This window comes from Alligator sinensis, unplaced genomic scaffold (genome assembly GCF_000455745.1).
Source record: "Alligator sinensis unplaced genomic scaffold, ASM45574v1 scaffold923_2, whole genome shotgun sequence".
Classification (NCBI taxonomy): domain Eukaryota; kingdom Metazoa; phylum Chordata; order Crocodylia; family Alligatoridae; genus Alligator; species Alligator sinensis.
Window position 1 is genome coordinate 471,659 of NW_005842589.1, and position 20,725 is coordinate 492,383.

At 40.1% G+C, this 20,725-nt stretch overlaps 1 protein-coding gene across 5 annotated transcripts in view; it reads right to left on the minus strand.

Annotated features, from left to right (window-relative positions):
- The window catches only part of ROBO1 (roundabout guidance receptor 1), a 461,057-nt gene that overhangs the window by 76,088 nt on the left and 364,244 nt on the right, over positions 1 to 20,725 (minus strand). For all 5 annotated transcript variants that reach the window (XM_025214559.1, XM_006032830.2, XM_025214558.1 and 2 more), the window contains exons 8-14: positions 17,698 to 17,822; positions 15,173 to 15,344; positions 12,269 to 12,474; positions 9,779 to 9,860; positions 9,458 to 9,626; positions 9,190 to 9,356; positions 701 to 822 (exon numbers count right to left, since the gene is read on the minus strand). In XM_025214559.1, coding sequence (XP_025070344.1) covers positions 701 to 822; positions 9,190 to 9,356; positions 9,458 to 9,626; positions 9,779 to 9,860; positions 12,269 to 12,474; positions 15,173 to 15,344; positions 17,698 to 17,822 — 1,043 coding nt within the window. The remainder of the gene's footprint in view (positions 1 to 700; positions 823 to 9,189; positions 9,357 to 9,457; positions 9,627 to 9,778; positions 9,861 to 12,268; positions 12,475 to 15,172; positions 15,345 to 17,697; positions 17,823 to 20,725) is intronic.

Below are 20,725 nucleotides of genomic sequence, written 5' to 3' on the forward strand. Positions count from 1 at the left end.
GGGGGGGGGGTGGGGGGGGGGGGTTAGCCGCTGCTGCCACCTCAGGCAGAGGTGGGAGAAGCCCCATTGCTCCAGGGGAGGAGGTGGAAACAGAAGCTGAAAAGGGGCGGGGGGAGGGGGGAGCCACCACCGCCACCTCAGGCAGGGAGATGGGGAATTTCCCCTGCTTCAGGGAGAAGGCGGTGGCGGGCAGGGGGAGGGAGCTGCTGAGCTGGAGGCTGGAGGAGGAGGTGGCGGCAGTAGCAGAGGGACGTTTTACGTGGCCAGCACCAAAGGGTAAGCACGGGGCGAGCCATGTAAACACTCCCTGAAAATTCCATCATTCATGATGGGCAATTAGCTAGTTGTCTATAGATGTCAATAGAAAGGATCTCATGGGTTTTGGTTGCCTTTGGATAAGTTCCTTAGCTCTGTGACAGTGAAGTTGAGCTCCCATCATACAGCAAAACATCCTAAGTGGAGAAATAATTGTGAAGGATCTTTTTTTTTTTTGTCTGAAGTCTTCTTCAGTGAAACAGTAGGGTGCAGTTAGTGCCAGTTCCCAGGGAACAATTTTCCCAGGGAACAAACAACTTGTAAAGCTTCTGCATGTAGTATGAACTCAGAATCTACAATGTCATCAAATATCCAAAATAAGATAAAGGTTTCTTCTCCCACCCTCAAGATGCCCCTCCCATTCAACGTATATAATTTAACTTACTGTCCAATGAACTTCAATAGAAGAAGAAGAAAGGATGGTGGGATTGTGGAGGTGAAGAACCACATCCCCCAATTCTCTCTGGACCTGTTTGTGATCCACACCCTGACTTGTAGGTGGAACATCTGTAACAATTTAAGAATCACTTCTTACAAATAAACATACTCTTCAAAGTACATGACTGTAGACAAATAGGCTTATCCCACAGTACCCACCAGAAGAGTCCAGGCATACAAGTAGAGTTACATGAGCAGTCTTTCAAGGCCAACTAGCTATTCAATAGCAGATCAAAATCACAATTAACATTTTTTCAGTATAAGTAATGAGGAGGAAATTGGTCAGGGGAGAGTGGAGGAAGAGGAGGGGGAAGAAAGCAAAAGGTAAAAAGTAACCATGAAGTTACAAACAGATGCCATACTTGTGGCAGGATAAGATATGTGCTGGGATGTCTCCTGGAACAACTGATAATATAGATGGGCAGAGAAAGACACTGCCTGGGGCTTCAGTGGCCCAATGTTGTAGGACAACATTCCCAGGTGCCTGGCCCCAACCCAAGGTGTGCATCTGCAGGCGCAAGACTTCAAGGGCTTCTGAGGCCCCATCCTTCAGGGGAATTCTGGGAGTACAAACATCTGGGGAACATGTAGGGCTCCCCAGAACATCCCCAGGTTAGGATCAGGAACCCAGGGCCACTGTCTCACAGGGTGGGAGCTATCCCCAGGGCAGCTGGAGAGTATGGTCAGCCCTGAGCTCTTGTGCCAGAAGCAAACTGATGTCTGCAGTGAAGAAGTGGCTCAAACTATTACTAAGAATCATCATACTGCTATTTTGGTGCATTTGGGGTGTGACAAGAGGCAGGAACATATGTTTGCTCATGTTCTGTGCCACTGTAAACATGTTTATGGCAGCCCAAGGGTCAGGAATAGCTATAGTACATGAGGATTAGCTAGCAACTCTCTCTCTCATTTGGGGAGAGGGGAAATTCAAATGCTCACTTCTAAACACTACAGAGACCAGGTACTAGTATAGGGAGGGCAGGGCAGAAGCAACTGATATCTAAACATTAAGTAGCAATCACAGTTATTTTTGTTTAGTTACCTATGATATGTCATTAAAGTGAAAACGTGAGCCACATGGATGTAGCTTTTCAAATGGCAGAAGCTCTGTGAGCAGGAATCAAGGCACAATTGCCCTCTGTCTGCCCTGTTATTAGTAAATCTAATCTTGGTATCTTATCATTGAAAGAACACTTGTATGTATGGAAAAGGTGGAATTCCACTTGTTATTTTGTATGGCTTAATCTACTAAAATAGGGACAGATGTTCTGCAAATCCGGAAAAGAAATGACTTCCTCCTTTTCTACACATTTATAGAGCACTCATCACTGTAGCATTTGAATATTATGGATAGCCAGCAGAATACAGGTATGTACATTTTTTATATTCCCACCTTTTTATCAACTCACTGGAAACAAAACCATGATGACAATGGAATTAAAATCCCAGAAATACTCATGAAATTGAATTTTTAAATTTTTTTAATATTCACAGATATACTAGTCTACTACAAAGTATATTACAATATGCTTGTGCTCCATTCTGTTACTTTTCTGTCTGGTCTCTTCCAGTGATGGGGCCAGGTATTGAAATGTGCAAGCACTCTGCTCCCTGAAGCACTCAGTAGGGTTCTTGACAATTTCAATACCTGTCTACTCATAAAAATGGCCAGAGAGGAAGCACAGAGGAACTGCATATTTGCATATCTGCAACTGGAATAAAGCCAATTTCATAAGTTTGTTGCAGATGCCTGATCCATCTGTGGAGCTGAGATTTGAATAACGGTGCTGAATGCAGTTTCAAAATGTTCACATAAAATATAACAGCAAAAACAACAACAATAATAATAGAACCCTAGGAAAAATATACTTCTTGATGGTGTGGTTACATTTTTAGCTCATTATCCATCACAGTGTTTTTTCTTTTTTTTAATCATCAGCATATATAAAAAAGCTGTCCTGTGAACAAATTTCTTATCCAGAAACACAGCCCACTGTAAAGGCTACGCCACTTGGTAATCTTGTCATGCAATGTCTCTAAAGTATTTACACGAATGTTGGATGTCTTCAAAACTAAATAAGCAGAGCGTGGCTAGCGTGCAGCCAGTGGGTGACAAATCTGGCTGCTTAGCAATGAACAGTGAGAAAAATAAATATGCCGCTGAGCTGCTACTCTATACACACATGTAATACATTGTACCAAGTGGTCCATCTATCAATGCATTTTTTCCTCATTTTGAGGCTCTTAAAAACATTAACCTTGACTGTGTGAATGATTGTTTAAATCTCTGACCATCTTTTCAACCCAGAGTTTAAAAGGAAAGTTAGCTTAGTAAGTAACTAGTGATATCTTCTCTACTGGCCACAAGAGATAAGTTATCAACAGTAATAACAAAATGCTAACACATTCACACATCTGGGATACTCGGTACAACTTGTCTCCTCTGTTTTTCTAGTCTGGACATTATGCTCTCCAGGGTTGTGATTGACAATATTGTGAATGGGACCAGTACCAATCATACAGATTGGATTTACAACCATGGGGATTGCCACTTCAGAGCTGCATTTAGCACAAAGTAACTACAGCCAATAGCCCATGTCAATGAAAGTCAGACAGGAACATTTTGATACATTTTGTTCAAATAAGGACCACAATGTAAGTACTCCATATAAGGCTATGTGACTGTGGGAGAATGAGAGAGATACTTAGAAGGACTTATTTTTCCTGACATTTCTTTATAGCAAGAGCATCTTCCCTAGATGGTTAATTTGCTCCCCAGTCTTTAGGGCCCTGATGCACATCAATTTTGGCCACTTCTCAAACTATTAACCTGTGGATTGTTTGTATGTTAACACCTTTAAGTGGCTTAAAACACTCATGATGCAGCTCAAAGTTATGCCACTTTAGGGCAGGAGGTGACTGTGGCAATCCTGATCAAACTATGGACACACTGTCTTCTATACAAATTTGATGGTGATATTTGCAGAGATACATTCATAGTAGTAGTAGTAGTAGTAGTAGGTAGAGTCACAAGGGACCTGAGCAGATCATCAAGTCCGCCCCCCTGCTATGGCAGGAAAGAATGTTGGGGTCAAACGACCCCAGCTAGGGGATTATCTAGCCTCCTTCTGAAGACCCCCAGGGTAGGAGCGAGCACCACTTCTCTTGGAAGTTGGTTCCGGATCCTAGCTGCCCTGACTGTGAAGTAGTGCTTCCTGATATCTAGCCTGAATCTACTCTCGGTCAACTTATGGCCGTTATTCCTCATTACTCCCGGTAGTGCTTGGGGGAACAGGGACTCTCCCATAGCCTGCTGGTTCCCCTTGGCCAGTTTGTAGATGGCCACCAGATCCCTTCTCAGCCTTCTCTTGTGGAGGCTAAACCGGTTCAGGTCCCGTAGCCTCCACTCATAGGGCCTGCCTTGCTGCCCCCTGATCATGCGAGCAGCCCTCCTCTGGACCCTCTCGATGCTTCCACATCCCTCCTGAAATGTGGAGCCCAGAACTGGATGCAGTACTCCAACTGCAGCCTGACAAGTGCAACTCAACTGCCCTCACTAGGGCACCAAGGATGGTTGGAGGGGACAAAGCAGAACTGAGGGGGTGGGGGTAGAGGAAACAACTAAGCCCTGCTCAGGCAGAAGTTGCCCAGGCACTGGGAACACTCTGAGTGATGTGTGTGGCCAGGAGACATGCCTAGATGTGTGTGACAAGGATGGAGCATGTGGGTGCCTGAAACTGGGAAGGCAGTTACTTGCTCAGCCTTGTCCCCACTGCCTCCCTCCTCACCCTGCAGTCTAGAACGCTGCTGCTAAGTTGGGCAAGAGACAAGTGAAGCATAGAGAATCATAGAGAAATAGGGCTGGAAGGAACTCTTTCCTCACCAGACCTGTAGTGGTAAGTCACAACTGTACAGGTGTGGGGGCAGTCAGAGGTTTCTAGATGGCTAAGTGTGATTGCTCCAAACTCCAAGTTAGCACTAAACTGATCGACATTTGTGTGGCTCCAAGTACAACATGTAACAAGGCCCTTAGCTTGTTTGTATCCTCAGCTATATGAGAAGCTGAAATGAAATATCTATTCAATTTTTGACTGAACTGAATATTTTGCTTCACTTAGAAAAATAGCAGAATCAGAAGGTGTCATAGAAATCAAGGCATTTGGGAGCTTTAGGTTTGCTACTTCAAGTTGTATAGAACAGATAAAACTTCCTTCATAGCAACGCAGGTTGCCATACAGACATTTCTATAGATGAAGAAATCAGTTCAAGGTCTCTGTCCTGGTATTTTAAACTCTCCATGGAATTAGCTATAGGAAGATGTAAGATCAGCTCTTCCTCTCTGACCATGACTTCCCACAACAGTTTGGTTCTACTGGAATAATGAAACTGTCACTCAATAGGGACGACTTGTAATTGCAAAGGATGGGGCTTTCACGGATGCCGGAGTTGACCTGTAAAATTCATTCCCACAAGAGAAAAGAATGACCCAAACCCCAAACAATTTCAGAAATAAATGAAAACTAATTTATTTGACTCAGTTTTCCCCAAGGAACTTCTTTACCCAGACAACAATGCACTTATTCTTACAAATGCAGCTTTCTCCTACACTCGTACACAGTAAATGGATCAAGCTAATTCTTCTACCTAATGCTAAGGAAAAAAAAGAGAGCTTGCCATGCTAACTTTTATTCTGAGGGCACTAAGTTAATAGAATTAGTGCGGAGGAAGAATTTTGATCTTAGAATACAATTTACTTTTTTGTTACTTTTGTATATGCTCTTTTTCTCATAAGCATGTAATGCATTATGGCAAATGAGCAAGTTGCTTATGTGCCAAACTGATTCCAGTCCAAAGGGATTCTTGTGAGTAGGAAATTAAACATCTTACCATAAACTCTAACAACATTCTTCCCCCATCTGTGCTATTTTCTCCTTTCATAAACACAATGGAGTAACTGGAGTGGATATGTATAAACATAGTTCTGACCTCCCAACCCCTTAACCCTATGGTTCAACTTCGTTGTTTCCTATAATCCCTCGCATTTGAGGATGACTGTCTTCCATGACTTTCCTATCTGTGGGTCCGAATATGGCTGACAAGGCTGAATTGGGATCCAGAAATTCTGTTGCAACTAGCCACATGTTTCCATGTAGGGTGGATGGCTCTGGATTCATGATTCTGCCTGCGATACACTGTTTCTTCCACTCCCACTTTTCCATCTTCTATTGTTGCTGTAAGGTGTCAAGGTGTTCTTTCAGGGTCTTCCTCTATTTCAGGCAGGCCTGGGCAATAGTCTCCTAGAAGCTGAGGTTGATCTTGCATTTTTTTCAAGCTGGTCTTGAGGATCTCCTTGAAACACTTTCCCTAACCTCCTCTTGAGTGTACACCTTGACTGAGCTGTGAGAATAAAACATGCTTTAAGAGTCTGGAGTTGGACATCTGGATGATGTGGCCAGCCCAGCAAAGTAGATGTCAGACAATCATCACCTCGATGCTTGTGGATTTTCCTTGCTAGAAGACACTAATGTTGGTGTGTCTGGTTTCCCCTTGAATTTGAAAGATCTTCCACAGACACTGTTGATGGTACTTTTCCAACAACTTGAGCTGTCTTCTGTAGGTCATCCATGTCTCAGCTCTGTACAGTTAGATGGGGATCACAAGTGGTTAATAAACTGGGAGCTTGGTTTTGGATCTAATGTTATGATCTTCAAACACCTGTTTCCTCAGGCATCCAGAGGATGCACTTGCATATTTGAGGTGATGTTTGATTTCTTTGTTGATGTCAGCCTTCTGCAAGAGATGGCTTCTGATGTATGGGAAATACTTAAATGTTCTCCAGAGTCTCACTGTGAATTTGAATTACTGGAGCTGGGGACTGCTCATTAAGAACTTGTTTATGGAGGTCTTAATCTTCTGGGGCACTGACAGATGTGAGGGAAAAACCCCAAACAAATGCACTCTACCAGAAGTAGCAGTGCGCTACTTTGACCGGGCTCTGTAGCATCTGGATAGATTGGGTGCTTCAGTGGTGCTTTGGGTGCTTTTAGATAATGCCGATTCAATCAGTTATTAGATAGAAGTGCCAAAAAAACTTGACTAAAGCATCTGATCTGTACAGAAGTTGGGAAAGCCGGCTGCAGGTAACACACTGACTCTTCTGGGCATGTGTTGGGCTTGGTGCAGTAGCGTGTGGAGTTTAAAGTACCAGCTTTTATTTTTCATGTCTACAAGCAGCTCTGAATGTTTAAGTGTCAGTCCCATTTTCATGTATGCCTTAGTAGAAGAAATTGACAATTGCCTGAGGGTCTGTTTCCAAGCAAGCACACATTACAGCATCACCAGCATACTGAAGCTTGATGACTGAGCTTGGGGTGGTCTTGGTTGTGGCTCAGAGTGGCTGAGATTAAACAGCTTACCGTCCATTCAGTAGTTTAGCTCCATTACAACTGGCAGCTTGCTCAAGGTCAAATATAGCATCATGATAAGAAATATTGAGAAGAATGACTGAATGGTGATGCAGCCTTGTTTAACTCCCATCTAACCCCCGCAAAAGATCTGTGATAGATCCATTACTGAGAACTGCTGCTTGCATACCAGCATGGAGTAGGCAAAGAAAGGTGATGAATTTCAGTGGGCACCCATACTTTAGAAGGATCCTCCATAGTGCTTCTTGGCTGACAATGTCAAAGGCTTTCACAAGGTCAAAGAAGGCCATGTAGAGAGGTTTATGTTGTTCCTGACATTTTTCCTGCAGCTGGCAAACTGTAAAGATCATGTCAGTTGTGCCTCTTGATGTCCTAAACCCATGCTGAGAGGAGGAGCTTTCCAACAAGTGGAAGGAGATGGTTAAGGAGGTTTCTCATGGTGGACAGTAAGGAAATCCCTCTGTAATTTCTATAGCTGAACTTGTCTCCTTTCTTGAAGATTGTCACATGGCATCCGTGAGGTCACTGGAGATTTCCCTCATCATTCCAAATCCTTAAAATGAGGGCATGGAGCTGCGATATGAGCTCCTCTCTCCGCTGCTTGAAGATTTCAGCAGGGATTCCATCATCTCCAGAGGCCTTGTTGTTCCTCATTTGCTTGATGACTTTCCTCACCTCCTAAAGGCTTGTCTTTGACAGGGTGTTGTGGGATTGAATTTGCCAGGTACAAGGAGTTTGTTTTACCATCAAGAATGTACTCATAAACCAATTCAACAAGTTCCCTTTCAGAATTAAGGAGCACCTCATGACACTGTCTTAAACTGGCAGGAAGCCAATATGTCACTGTCATCAGCATGTATGCTCTGACTCATGAGGCAATGAAACCAAGGAGGAATTCTACGCCAAACTTGACTAAGTCCTTTCTGACATTCTGGAGGGAGACAGACTTATTCTTAATGATTTCAACACCAGTCAGAAGGGACTCAAATCTCTGCAACAGAACCATCGGAAAGGAAGGAATAGGAAAGGTCAACTCCAACAGCATTCTCCTCTTGACCAAATATGCAGAATATGGACTCACCATTACCAACACTTTGTTCTACCAGAATAACAGGTGCAAGACATCATGGCAATACCTGCAATCTAAGCATTGGCACCTGAATGACTATGCCATTGTTTGGGCCCAGGATCACAAAGATGTCCCCATCATACAAGCTATGCTAGGAGCTGACAACTGCTGGACTTATCACTGACTCATCTGCTCAGTATGTCACTTAAAATGGCATCCAAACAGCAACTGCAGCAAAAGTAAGCCTGATGGAAGATCAATGTCAAAGACTCAAGGACCCAATCAAGTGAGACTTCTTCCTATAAGAGCTAAAATTTATTATGCTTTTGGACCCAGGCAGAGTAACTATCTTTCAGACTCTGTCTTTCCTATATTTATGCAATGCTTTTATAGCAATCAGATTCCGTGTGCTTAACTATAGGGTACAGTTACTGCAGTCTTTGCTTCTCCTGCACTACTTTTAATTCTAAGTAATTTGCCGAAGAAATCTCTTTATTTGCATGTGCTGCCCTAATTCCTCCAAATGTTAAATTCCGTAATGCATAATATACCATATAATATTATAGTCTCTCCTACAGAATCTTAGGCACAGCTCGAGTCACTTTTCAGAATAGCCACACAGAGGCATGATTATGTCATTTCTGCAGTATTCAAACGAAAACTTTATGAAGCTAACAATTAGCTATGTTGCTAACAATTGTCGCTGTAGAAAGTATAATTATTTCAGAATAAAAATTATTAGCATCCCATAGGGTAAAGCTTTTAGAGTTTATGTTATAAGAAAATACTTCTTCAGAGCAATAGATGTTTACTGTCTAGTATATCTTATAATATTTAGATGTCATGTAAAATATATCATAAAGATAATCCTGCATGTAACATAGCTTAATGTAATTATTACAGAAATGGTGGGCAAATCAGTGCTTCAATATTTAGGCTTACCTTGTGTTTTCACTGGGTCAGATATTTGGCTAGGATCACTAAGTCCATATGCATTAGCTGCCCTTACCAGGAAGAGGTAAATTGCATTTGGTTTCAGCCCTTTAACTGCAAAACTCTCTGTTTTCACATTTTCTGCTACAGTTTGCCAGCTGCTTCCAGATGCATGACTAAGGACAAAACACAGACAAGAGCAGGTTAGCACAGGCTTATTTCACAATACATTATAAATAAATGAAAGTGCAACCAGATCACATGAGACTCATAATACCTGAAGGCCTCTATTATATAAGAGGTTGGAGTTGCACCTGAATTCAAATTAGGTTGCCATGACAATGTTACTGTATTTTTGCTGACATCAGTAACCTCAGGTTTTGATGGCGCACTAGGAATCAAGTTTGGGTCAGTGGGTCTTGGTGGCTGCACTGGAACTCCAAATTCTAATAAAGAAGGGAATAAAGCAGCAGTGTATTCAGTTATGTGAGCATCTGTACTGCAATTTATTACAAAATCATATAGCAATTGCATTTTAATTTCTGATTTTATTTTATGGTTTATTTTTCTCCACCACAAGAAACCCTAATTGATTTACCTTGGACCTCAATGTAAGCACTCCATGTAGCTTCACCACTTGGGGTGGAGGCAATGCAGGTGTACCGACCAGTGTCACCCAGCTGAGTGGGAAGAGAAGAAAATAAATATTTTAAACAATCAGGCACTCAGCGGGTTAGAAAAGTAATTACAGTTCTGCATTTCCCCCCATGAATATGGATAAATGCATTATAATTCAGAAACTTCCAACCAAAAACTTCCCATCAGCCCTTCCTTCATTCATGGAAAAATAAAAACCAGTGAATATTTATTCAGCAGTGTTTATATCACTGCATAACACTAGCATATTTTTATTTGTGAGACAGAACTACACACCAAATCTTGCACTCTACACTTACTTCTTACCTGGAAATACTCCCATTAATATCAACAAGGTGAATATGTACTGCCTATGAACTGAAAACTCCCTATGAACTTAGTACTCTCTTAAATACATGTGTATTGATTTAGCTATAGGACCTCAGCAATAGCATGACTCTAACCCTTGAAACAGGCCTTAACGCTAAGGACAGAAATCACACCGATAAAATGACCAGAAACCAGTTCAAATCTGTAACACAGCAGGGCTAGGTACTGACATCCAAAAAGCCTGAGGGAGAATCTGTCAAAATTCTGCAGTTTCACACATTCAGGGAGCCTGCTCTGATGTGCTGCAAATCCAGCACATCAGAACAGATTTGATTAATCAAGTCTGCTGGAACACATAAATAGATACACTCTGGCAGCCTCACGCATCATGTGTACCAGCAGCAGAGTGTGCCTCCATGTTGAGAAAATGGTAGCAGTGAGCTCTGAACTAAAACATGCTCAATGTGCTTTAGTTCAAAGTGCACCGCTGCCATTTTCTTGACTTGGAGGCACAGTGCGCCGCTGATACATGTGACACATGAGCACTTTTAATTAGTGTGGCTCTGAAACACATTTTTTAAATGTCCCATTTTCAAAATGGCCAAAAACTGTTTAAGATAAACCTGGATGGATATAGCGCAGACTTAATTGATTTAAGTTAAATCAGTTTATTGAAATTCTGACCCAGACCCCCTCCAGATTCAAGTTAATTCATAGCCCCCCTGCATGCTTTGCATCTCCCCTGCAAACCTTGCCATGCAGGGTGGGCAGGTGGGCTTGGCTCAAGCTGTCTGCTCCACCCAAGCAGCAAGTTGTGCTCTATCTCCTCCGAGCTCCTGGCCTAAGCCATGGTAAGTGTGGCTGCATTTCCAGAATCAAAAGTTAATATCTATTTACTTGCTTATTGGTTCAATCTATGCAGCTTAGACTAACCTGTGCAGATTGAATCAATTCAGCCTTGGGGTTTTTTACCCTCTGTACTTAGTCTAAGTGGTTCATAGACCTTCTCTTACATTAGGGTGAATTTTAGTCTTTGGTAGACCAAATACAAGGAGCCCGCACATGCTATTATCACCAAAATCTGAACATTGGACTATATGCCCCCTTCTGTGACTTAATCACCCTCCTAAGACACTATGCTCAAAAAATGAGAGTTCACTCATATCTCAGTCCAAAAGGATGATCTAGGGGGGAAAAAACCAAAACCCCAACTCAGAATCATCAAAACATCAAAGGTTCAAATGTTGACCTAAAGAATGATTCATCTTATGACTAGGTAATCATAGAATCTCCAGTTAAAGTACTGTTGGGTGAGAAATCATACACCCAGCCTACTTTTACAAAGTCTGATGTCCCAAGGCACAAACTGATACAAGGTAAGAACAGGTGTGAGTAAAGCTTCACAATATTTTATGAGGTTTAATATACTTGTCAGGAATGAACAAAAATACTGACCCAGTATCTTGCTCCAGTTCTCCAGGAAACCATTCAAAGACAGGGGCTTAATTACTTTAAAAAATGTTTATGCTGTCAAGATCTACCTTCTATGTACTTTATGCTATATATGCATATATAATTTTTAATCTCAAAAACCCCCAGTTAAAATGGATACTATATAGGAACATCTGTTGACAGAGAACTGAAATCTTATTTATGAAGTTGGGAAAAAATGAAACAACAATGATGCTATAAAAGGACGTTTTGTAAGGACATTGAGTAAAGTTATATTTACAGCGTGGAATTATCAACTCCATTTTATATAATAGAGGGCTGAAGCCCTTGCTTATTTCCCAACAAGGTAAAGATTCATTTTACTATGATAAAAGGTTCCTCCCCACTCGTGTGTTAGAGGTATAAAGTAATTTTATTAGTATTTCTTAGAAGTATTTTTCCTCATGAAATCTGGAGTAATTTGTCAAAAGCTGAATAATAAGCCAAAGTATTTTAAGCAGAGATAATGAAACATCTGAAGGCACTAAGCATCAAATTAAAATGACATTAATACTGTTATTTAACATTTCATTAATTCTAAAATTAGAAATTGCAACATAAAATAACCTGAGGCAAAACCAAAATGGAACAAAACAAAATAAAGAGAAAGGTGCCACTTCAAGCAAGCTACCTTGGCATAGCGGATCTGTAATGCTCCTGTCTCCAGTTGTTTGATGCGAGAGTCCTGGGTAGAGATGAGGACCCCATCTTTTTTCCAGAGTATTGTGGGCATTAGGGCACCTGTGGCCACACAGGTGAGTACTAAAGTACCATCCACTGCTACAGTCTGATTCACAGGACCCTGGCGAATGACTGGGGGAGGCCGATCTGCAATGACTGCCAGAAGAAACAACAGGAAATGGATTTCTGCAACTGGAAGCAATTTTCTAATCATCTAAGCAGCAGCAGTTGCTTGAGGCTTTGAAACAAACTAAAGATAATTAAACAAGTAATTAAAGTTGGAGACATGCATTATTCAAGACAGGGTGAATTAATATGATGCACAGCTACAGAATATTAAAATGATATACACTATTTTCAGTAGGAAAAGAGGTTTCATGTATTACGTATTGGCATCTTCTCAGTACTGCTGTCTTAGGAGTGATAATGAAATGAGGAAAGACTTCCTCGTTTCTTTGCAATGGCACGCTGTTTACTTTGTTCTTCTCTTACAACAAAGACGACCTATTCAGCTGGTGATTTGCAGCATTTATCACCAAAATAAAAGACTAGATGGGAAGGCTACATACAGCATTCTCAGTATATTTTTATTTTATATTTCTAGTTCAACCATGCACTGTTTCCTTGTAGAAAGCTGACCAAAGGTTGGATGGAATAAGCACAGATTTGATGACTGAAAAATTACCACTCTTCTTCAATTAAAAAAAAATGTGCCTGACATTTTCTTACTCTCAGTTCTGTGATGAATTAATCTGTCAGTGCTGCTTTAAAACAAAAATAAGACTCTTTCACACTATTTCAAATTATTTTATTTAATCATTCACTCAGTATAAATTAACTGTTATTATTCCTGCAAAGAGGAGACATCTATGTAATTGTGTTTACCAGAAGAAAAATCAAGTTTTTCAGAAGTAAAAGCTATTGCATGGTTCTTCAGCAGCTTCAACTCCTACCTCATGATATCCTCTTATGAATTAAAACTCTAAAATAACCATAACTTTAAACAGCATTTGCTGGGGAGGTGATGCAACTTGAGAGCTGATTTGTTAGTCTGAAATATAAAACTGAGATCATGATCATTTGTGATCATTAAACATCCCACATACTTTTTGTAACAGTTGCATCTTCACATTGCCATTTTGGCCAAAAGCCACCTGTTATTTCAAATGTATAATTTATCCTTTACTTGCCATCCTAATCTGCTGTGATGTACTGTTACACCTTTTTTTGGCTGTTAACAACTTTGTCTCCAGGCATGGCTGAGATAATTCTTTAAGTAGTTCGTATTTCAGTTTGTTATGTTGATAAATTGTTCTGGGTCCACAGGAGTGAGAGGTACAATACAAACAGACTATAATCTTTTCCTCAGAGATACTTTTTTACATAATATACATTCATTTTGACTTCGTCGTAATAACTTACCTAAGATACTCTTTGATTTGTTAAGAGTTGTAACAGTATCCTAACATAGAAACAGGATGAGAAGCACTTAAGAATAAAGTCTATCGCAGATCGTATCAATATGACTCTGCTGCTATTGGCAGAACTGACTTTCTAATGATATATACTCATGTAGCCACTCCCTAAGTTCATTAGTTGACCTGTGTTCTGTCAATGTAGTTCTAGTCAATGAAACTTCCACTGACTTTAAGATAAGAGGGAATGACTTCATGATTTCATTGTTTGCATACTGCCACTTAATTTATTTTATGCTTATGGATTAGGAGAGAGGCAAGCTGCTTTTGTTAAAATGAAAAAAAAATACTATGCCCCTGTGTTACACAGAATAAGAATTATGTACGGCCAATGTAATAAGCACTTGTTTATGGTGACTTCTTTGAATCTTTCTAATGTTGTGGGGCTGTTTTATTCAGGGAAAGGCTCGCTGAAGATCTCTTTCCTTACTTCCTCTTGCCTTTACATTTCCTCTTGTATCCATGAGCTTTTCTCCAGTAGAATTGGGCTAAATCTAGCTTAATGAGTATGATTTTGCTATTTTGCCAGCAGTAAGGAAATTGCATGAGGATTCAAAGCCCAAAACCCATTCTTCTAGAGGTTAGAAGTTACCAGTCAGCTTCTCTTCAGAGTTCACATTATGCTGCTTCTACTGGAGTGCCTCCAGTTTTGTAAACGGCAAATTTATTTGCTTACCAAACTACTTTCCCTGCTTTTTTTTGGCTCAAATGATCCCAATCCAGTTAGACCTTCTCTCCTTAGAAGCTAGAATTATTATTATTATTATTTAGCATTGGACAAGTTATAGTGAACACGGGTGGATCATTTTTTGGAGCCCATAATCCAAATAGATCCTTCATTTTTTAAATCAGTCTCCAGGCTTTTCTGAAAAGTAGTCTGTAGCTTCAAGTGGCTTTCCATTCACAGTGACCAGAACTTAATTCTTCCCTTGACTTTCCCGTAAGAGAACCTCATATGAAGAGTACTGGTTAACCTTTGTTGCTTCCAAGTTGAAATATTAAATCCTAGGAGACAGAGCAGGCACTGTGGTACTTACTGAAAGGCCAAGGAAGATTTAAACGTGGGAAAGCAATTCAGTACAAAATAGTCACCCAAAAATGAACAATGTAGAGAAACTAAAGATGAATTAAATTAACAAACAGAGCTAAAGCTGACATTAACAGTTCAAGGAACAATGGCATAATGTGCAGTTCAACAACCACACTGAGAATTTAAAACAAGGACAAATGGCATCATAGACAGTGCATTAGGATACAAATCCTTTTTACCCAAAACAGACAAGTCATCAAAATTGCTGTGGTTCATTGCTGTGGTTTACAACAAAATAAACAACAAACAAGCAACATTGGTATTGGCAAAATAAATATCTTCACTTTACCATCAGTAACTTCCAGGTAGGCTTTTGTGGTGATACTTCCTGCAACATTTAAAGTCTGGCAGATATAGTAGCCAACATCAGACCTCTGGACATTTGTGATAGTGAGATCACCTGTCTGGGAGACTGAAAAGCGGCTGGATGACTGAGGCGGTTGGTATGAGAAAAGCAGATTCTAAAATATGTACGTAATCAGGAGAGGGAGGAAAGACATGGGTTAGACAAAACAGAAACACATTGGTAAATTTATTTTAATATATGAAAACATATGTAAGCTCATTAATATAAACTCATCATTTACAAAAGATTTCTATTATACCTGTTTTAAACATATTATCACTGTGTTACATGAAGCAAACAGCACTGCTGGGACATGTTTCTGATGAAAATGTAGGTTTACTTGTGTACACATATGTGCATAAACCTTACAGGCCCAATCCAATATTCATTGTCAAGGGACATGTCTACACGTTCATTAACGCATTTTGCTAATGCACATTAAATTTAGTATGTCCACTGTGAGCCACTAGAAAAGGGTGTGTTAGCCTATATTAATGTGCATTAGTAAAAGTGAGTGGGGTTTTTTTATGATGCTTTAATTCACATTAAAATGGGCTGATGCCCATTAAAACTCATGTGTAGGTGTGCCCAAGGTACCTACTTACCAACTTAAAAAGCCCATGGAAATAACCTAATATACATACAACTGTGGTAGTCTGTGCACACAGTAAGTAATATTCATGAAATGTATAGCTTGCACATCTTTCAGGATCAAAGCCACCATACTTCTTACAGCAAAAATAATTTTCTTTAAAAAATAAATTAAAAAGATGGTGGTTTACCTATTCACATTCTAACTTTTATATGCCCTAAGAATGGAGAAAGTAAGTAACTGGAATGTGCTGTACATTTTTTTAATGATCTGGTTTTAGGCTCTTTAATCATTGTTTTCCTATTCTATAATCAGACATGATTTATAATGAAGCCCTGTGTCAGTTTCCCTTGGCGCAGTTTTGGTATGAATTTACATGGTAAGCTACAAACAGTGGTTACAAAAGTCAGAGTTGAAACCATAATGAGTCACATGTGTTACATCAAACACTGGTTTCCAATTTCCGGCTGACTCAAAAATTTAAAGAAAAAAAAATAATTAAAGTTCATGGACACTGGATTCATTTTTCCTTCTCACCTGACTGCATTTGTTTGGGGCTTTTTCGGGGGTTTTTTTGTTTTGTTTTTTGTTTGTTTGTTTGTTTTTTGTTTTGTTTTTTTTAACAGAAATTCCCCAAACCAGCAGGTTAATAATTCTTTGACTACAATATAAATACAAGAAACAGTTATCCACCATCTCTTTCCATTCAATCCAGAAAAATAAGAGATTTTGTAATAAATAAAACACTACCAACCTCCCATCCCAAAAAACCCCCAACCAAACAAACAACTCAAACCCTTGAAAAAGACACAGCATATATCAGCCTATTTATATTATCAGCTACAACTAGAGGAAACCAGCTAAGTATTTATCTTGCTATAGCATATTTAAACAAATATTTAACAAACAGACTTAAGGAACCAGTATCTAGATATGTACTGGTAGCTTTGGACTTTTGTTAAAAAAATATGTGATGGTTTGCCATGCTTAAGAGCCATTTAATTAATCACTGAAAACTCATCCCTTATATGCCATCCCTCCATTCAAAAGTTCCTTTCATAATGATATAACAACCACTACCATCACCAAAACCATCTATAGTGCTTTCCATCTGTGGATATCAAAGCATGTTACATGCTTAGTACTGTTATTTCCATTTTACAGATATATAAAATAAGGATCAAGGAAAAGCAGCTTGCTTAGGCCACCCAACAGACCAGTGACAGAGCTGAGAATGTAAATCATGTCAGTCGCAAGCCATTACTGTCTCCACTCCCATGCAGCAGTATGCAAAAATGTGTGTGTGCATGTTAGTTAGCCACAGTTATATTTCTGGGGTGGTATGAAGCCATAAAGCCCAGATTCATGATTTCCTAAACTTTGGTGATATGTAGGTCTAATAGTGCAGTTTCACAAATTACAGCATTAGACCTGCATCCAAATTCTTGTGATGGTTGGATTGAGGGTTTTGTTTTGTCCTATCTCTAAGTACCCATATCTCTAACGATCTAGTCTATCCATATCACACCTATGTTTCACAATAATGAAATAGTAAATAAAATTTAAAATAAACACAATGCTGAAAATCAAGGTTTGCTTTTCAGCTGTTTATTATACAAATGTTTAAACACTGGGGAAAGCAATAACAGTGAGCCGAATATAGCTTTACTTTTTTGTTCAACCAGCTAAAACAATACATTTTAAAATGTGAATAATGTGTAATAGCTGCAACTAAAATGGGGTTCCAGCATTTTAAGGCGTAGCAGTTATATTCTGACTAGTCCAAAAAAATACTGAATTAAGAAATGTGTTCCACTTGCCTGGCATTATTGCTTTAAAAAAGTGGCAAGGAAAGCAAAGTAAAAACTGGCTTTACCTGACTTCCTTCTCTCCGCCAAAAGATGGCTGGTTGAGGGTTTCCAGTTGCTTCACACTGGAAAGTCACTGTTCTTCCCAATGCAGCCACCTGGTCACGAGGCTTCACAACAAAATGAGGAGGCTCTGAAAGAGGAAAAAAATATACTAATATCAGCAGTCTTCACTAAAAGCCAGAGAGAAACTTGGTGGGTGCCTGAGCACCACTTTTTAACTGTGTAAAATGGACTGTGTTATGAACAGTGCTCTAATATAGAGATGCAACACAAGGAGAGTTTGGCTCCCAACATCAAGTGCTCGAGATTGTTCCTTTGGTTGCTATACCACCGTATTAAGTCCCAGATCATGTATCTCTTATTCATGTTGGCAAATACTTAGAAAAGCAAGTCCCACTAACTTGAGTGAGATGACCTACAGAAGTAAGCATATACCAAGGTGAACAAGTATGACACAATCAAGCTTTAAAAAGAGGAGAATAATCACAAGTCAATATGAAAAAATATTGAAGCTACACATGACCCCCAAGTACAATTTGTCTAGTCCTGTGTTACATGCTATGGAATAACTATGAATTCCAGTTCTAAGTCATCATCTTTGGAGAGAGAGGAAAAAAAAGCCACTTAATGGCTTGAATAAAGATTTTTGATATAGTCAGGGTCTCAAAAAATTTCAATTTAACTGGAAAGCCCCAGAATGTTACTGTGCAAATTATAACCATTTAACATCTTCAATCCAATTATTCGAGAGAAATGAATTTAAAGCAACAGTGGAGCTGAATGCTTCCTTCATTTACATAGGCAAGGGCATGTTCAAACAAAATATATATGTAAATGAAGGCAAATTTGAGACATCTGCTCATCCTAACATTATACATCCTGCTAGCATTGTCCAAAGTGTTTGATTTATACAGCCTTAAAAAAAAACAACACTTCATCTAGCAGTAAATAAAATGTCAAAAAATTGTATCAGTTAAATTAAAAAAGAGTCAATGCAGTTGACAGAATTAGATATACTGGTGGGGCTGCTCCAGAAATACCAGTATCTGTTTTTAAGCTATCCCCTTCTTGCACTTGGAAAAAAAACTGCATTAAAGCTTTTTTTACTTTCTATTTACACTCCTGAGAGTCATTTCTTATCAGCTCTTCAATCCTAATTATTCTCCCCTCTTGTCTGAGTTCAGAATGATGGGAATGTTTTGATTCAGACTTCTAACAACTGCACATTTATATTTCTTTCTTTTTTTAAAAGAGTTTCCTTTACATATGACCTTTTCTTTTAAAAACAGTTTAGAGGTGCAGCTTAAAGTACAAGATATGAATCAAACATTTGTGACTTACTCTGACTACGAAAGTCCTTTCTGGACAATTTGCTTTTTTTTCTTAATGCAGGAAAATATTTTAGTTATCCATTTCTCTCTGCTATGTCTATGCTCTCTATCTAGGTCAGAATAAAAATATATACTGTTCCTATATGGCCCCTGCCTTTTTGTGGAACCCTTAGAGAAAACACTGGGCTGATTTATATTTGGATCCAAATGTTATAACATCAGCTGAACTGGCTTGCTGAGCAACTACACAAGATTAAGGTCAAACTGACCCATGGGGGCCACTGTACTTTTAAAACACCAAAACTGGAGACATTCAATCAATATTAATATCATGGAAGGGAGGCTTTTTGACAGCTATGTAAGGGATTTAATTTAGGATTGCAAATAGGATAGGAAACCCATGGGTAGTTTCCACTGGCCTGTACGGGAGTATTAGCCAACTGGGGACTTGGAGTATGCCAGTTTCTCAGTATGCCTATATGGCAAGTTGAATTCCCATTGGGTGCACTGAACACAAATTTAAGGCGGGCTGACACTCCACCAACCCTGGCAAAATGCCTCACTCACAAAGAGGGAATTTAGGATTTCTAAATTCTGTGTTGGTGCATTAATACTTGAAGCATTAATATTTCCTGGTACTCGAGAGATTACATATTCATAAACAAGGTACTAAATTGTTGACCACTGGAGAGGCAGCTGAGCCCTTTAGTTTCAAATTACTGAAAAGGGCTGTTCAGGGACTGTTGTACAGGAGGGAAGAGGGGAGTAGAAATGCCAGCCAGATGGTTATATAGGGTGGGATTCATAAAAACATTTGGGGTATTACTCTAATGCTGCCACCACTGAAGAATTAAATTGCAATGGATTTTATGGCAGCCAAGTTTGGAAATTCTACACATAATGACCACTGCATTGAATAATTAAAAAAAAAATCCAAAACGGTCTTTTAGGTTTCTTTTCATAGAGTAAAATATGTGTGGCATGTCATGACTACACTATAAAGCAGGGGTTTTCAACCTTTTTTTAACAAGTGTACCCTTTCTGTCTCAACGTTTCGGCTCGTTTATATATTTTTCTTGTTTTTAAGGGGGGGGGGCACACTGAGGCCCCCATGGTGAGGGAGGGAGTGGGATAGGGGCAGAAACTGCACAGCTAGAGCAGAGTGACAGATGGAATCACAAGAGTGGTTCATCTGGGGGGCACGGGGAGTGGGGGCGGCTCCTGCCGCTGCGTGCACCCTGGCAGAAGCCCGCGGGGCATGTGCCCCCCAGATCTGTGTGCAGGGCCGAGGCAGCTTCTGTTGCAGGCTGGACTCTGCACCTCACTGCCACTGTCCCAAGAGCCACATGACACCATGTGCCTGCTGCTGCTGAACAGGCAAGACACACGCACATAAACACACATGCAGATGCAGACACACACACACAGACACCTCTCCTAGCAGCTAAGGTGTGTGTAGGAGAAAGGGGCGGGGGAAAGGGAAGGGGCTGGGGGGGAGGCAGATTGAAAATGGCAGGGAAGAGAGTGTGTCTCTGTGCCTGCTCCCAGGAGCAGGGTTAGGACGGGTGAGGGCAGTGGGCCACACAGGCACCGCCTGGATGCCTGGGGGGGGGGGGGGAAAAAAAAAAAAAAAAAAAAAAAAAAGGAGATGGGCCAATTTGCAGGGACCCTCCCGCCCCTCCCACAGCCGGCGACCCAGACA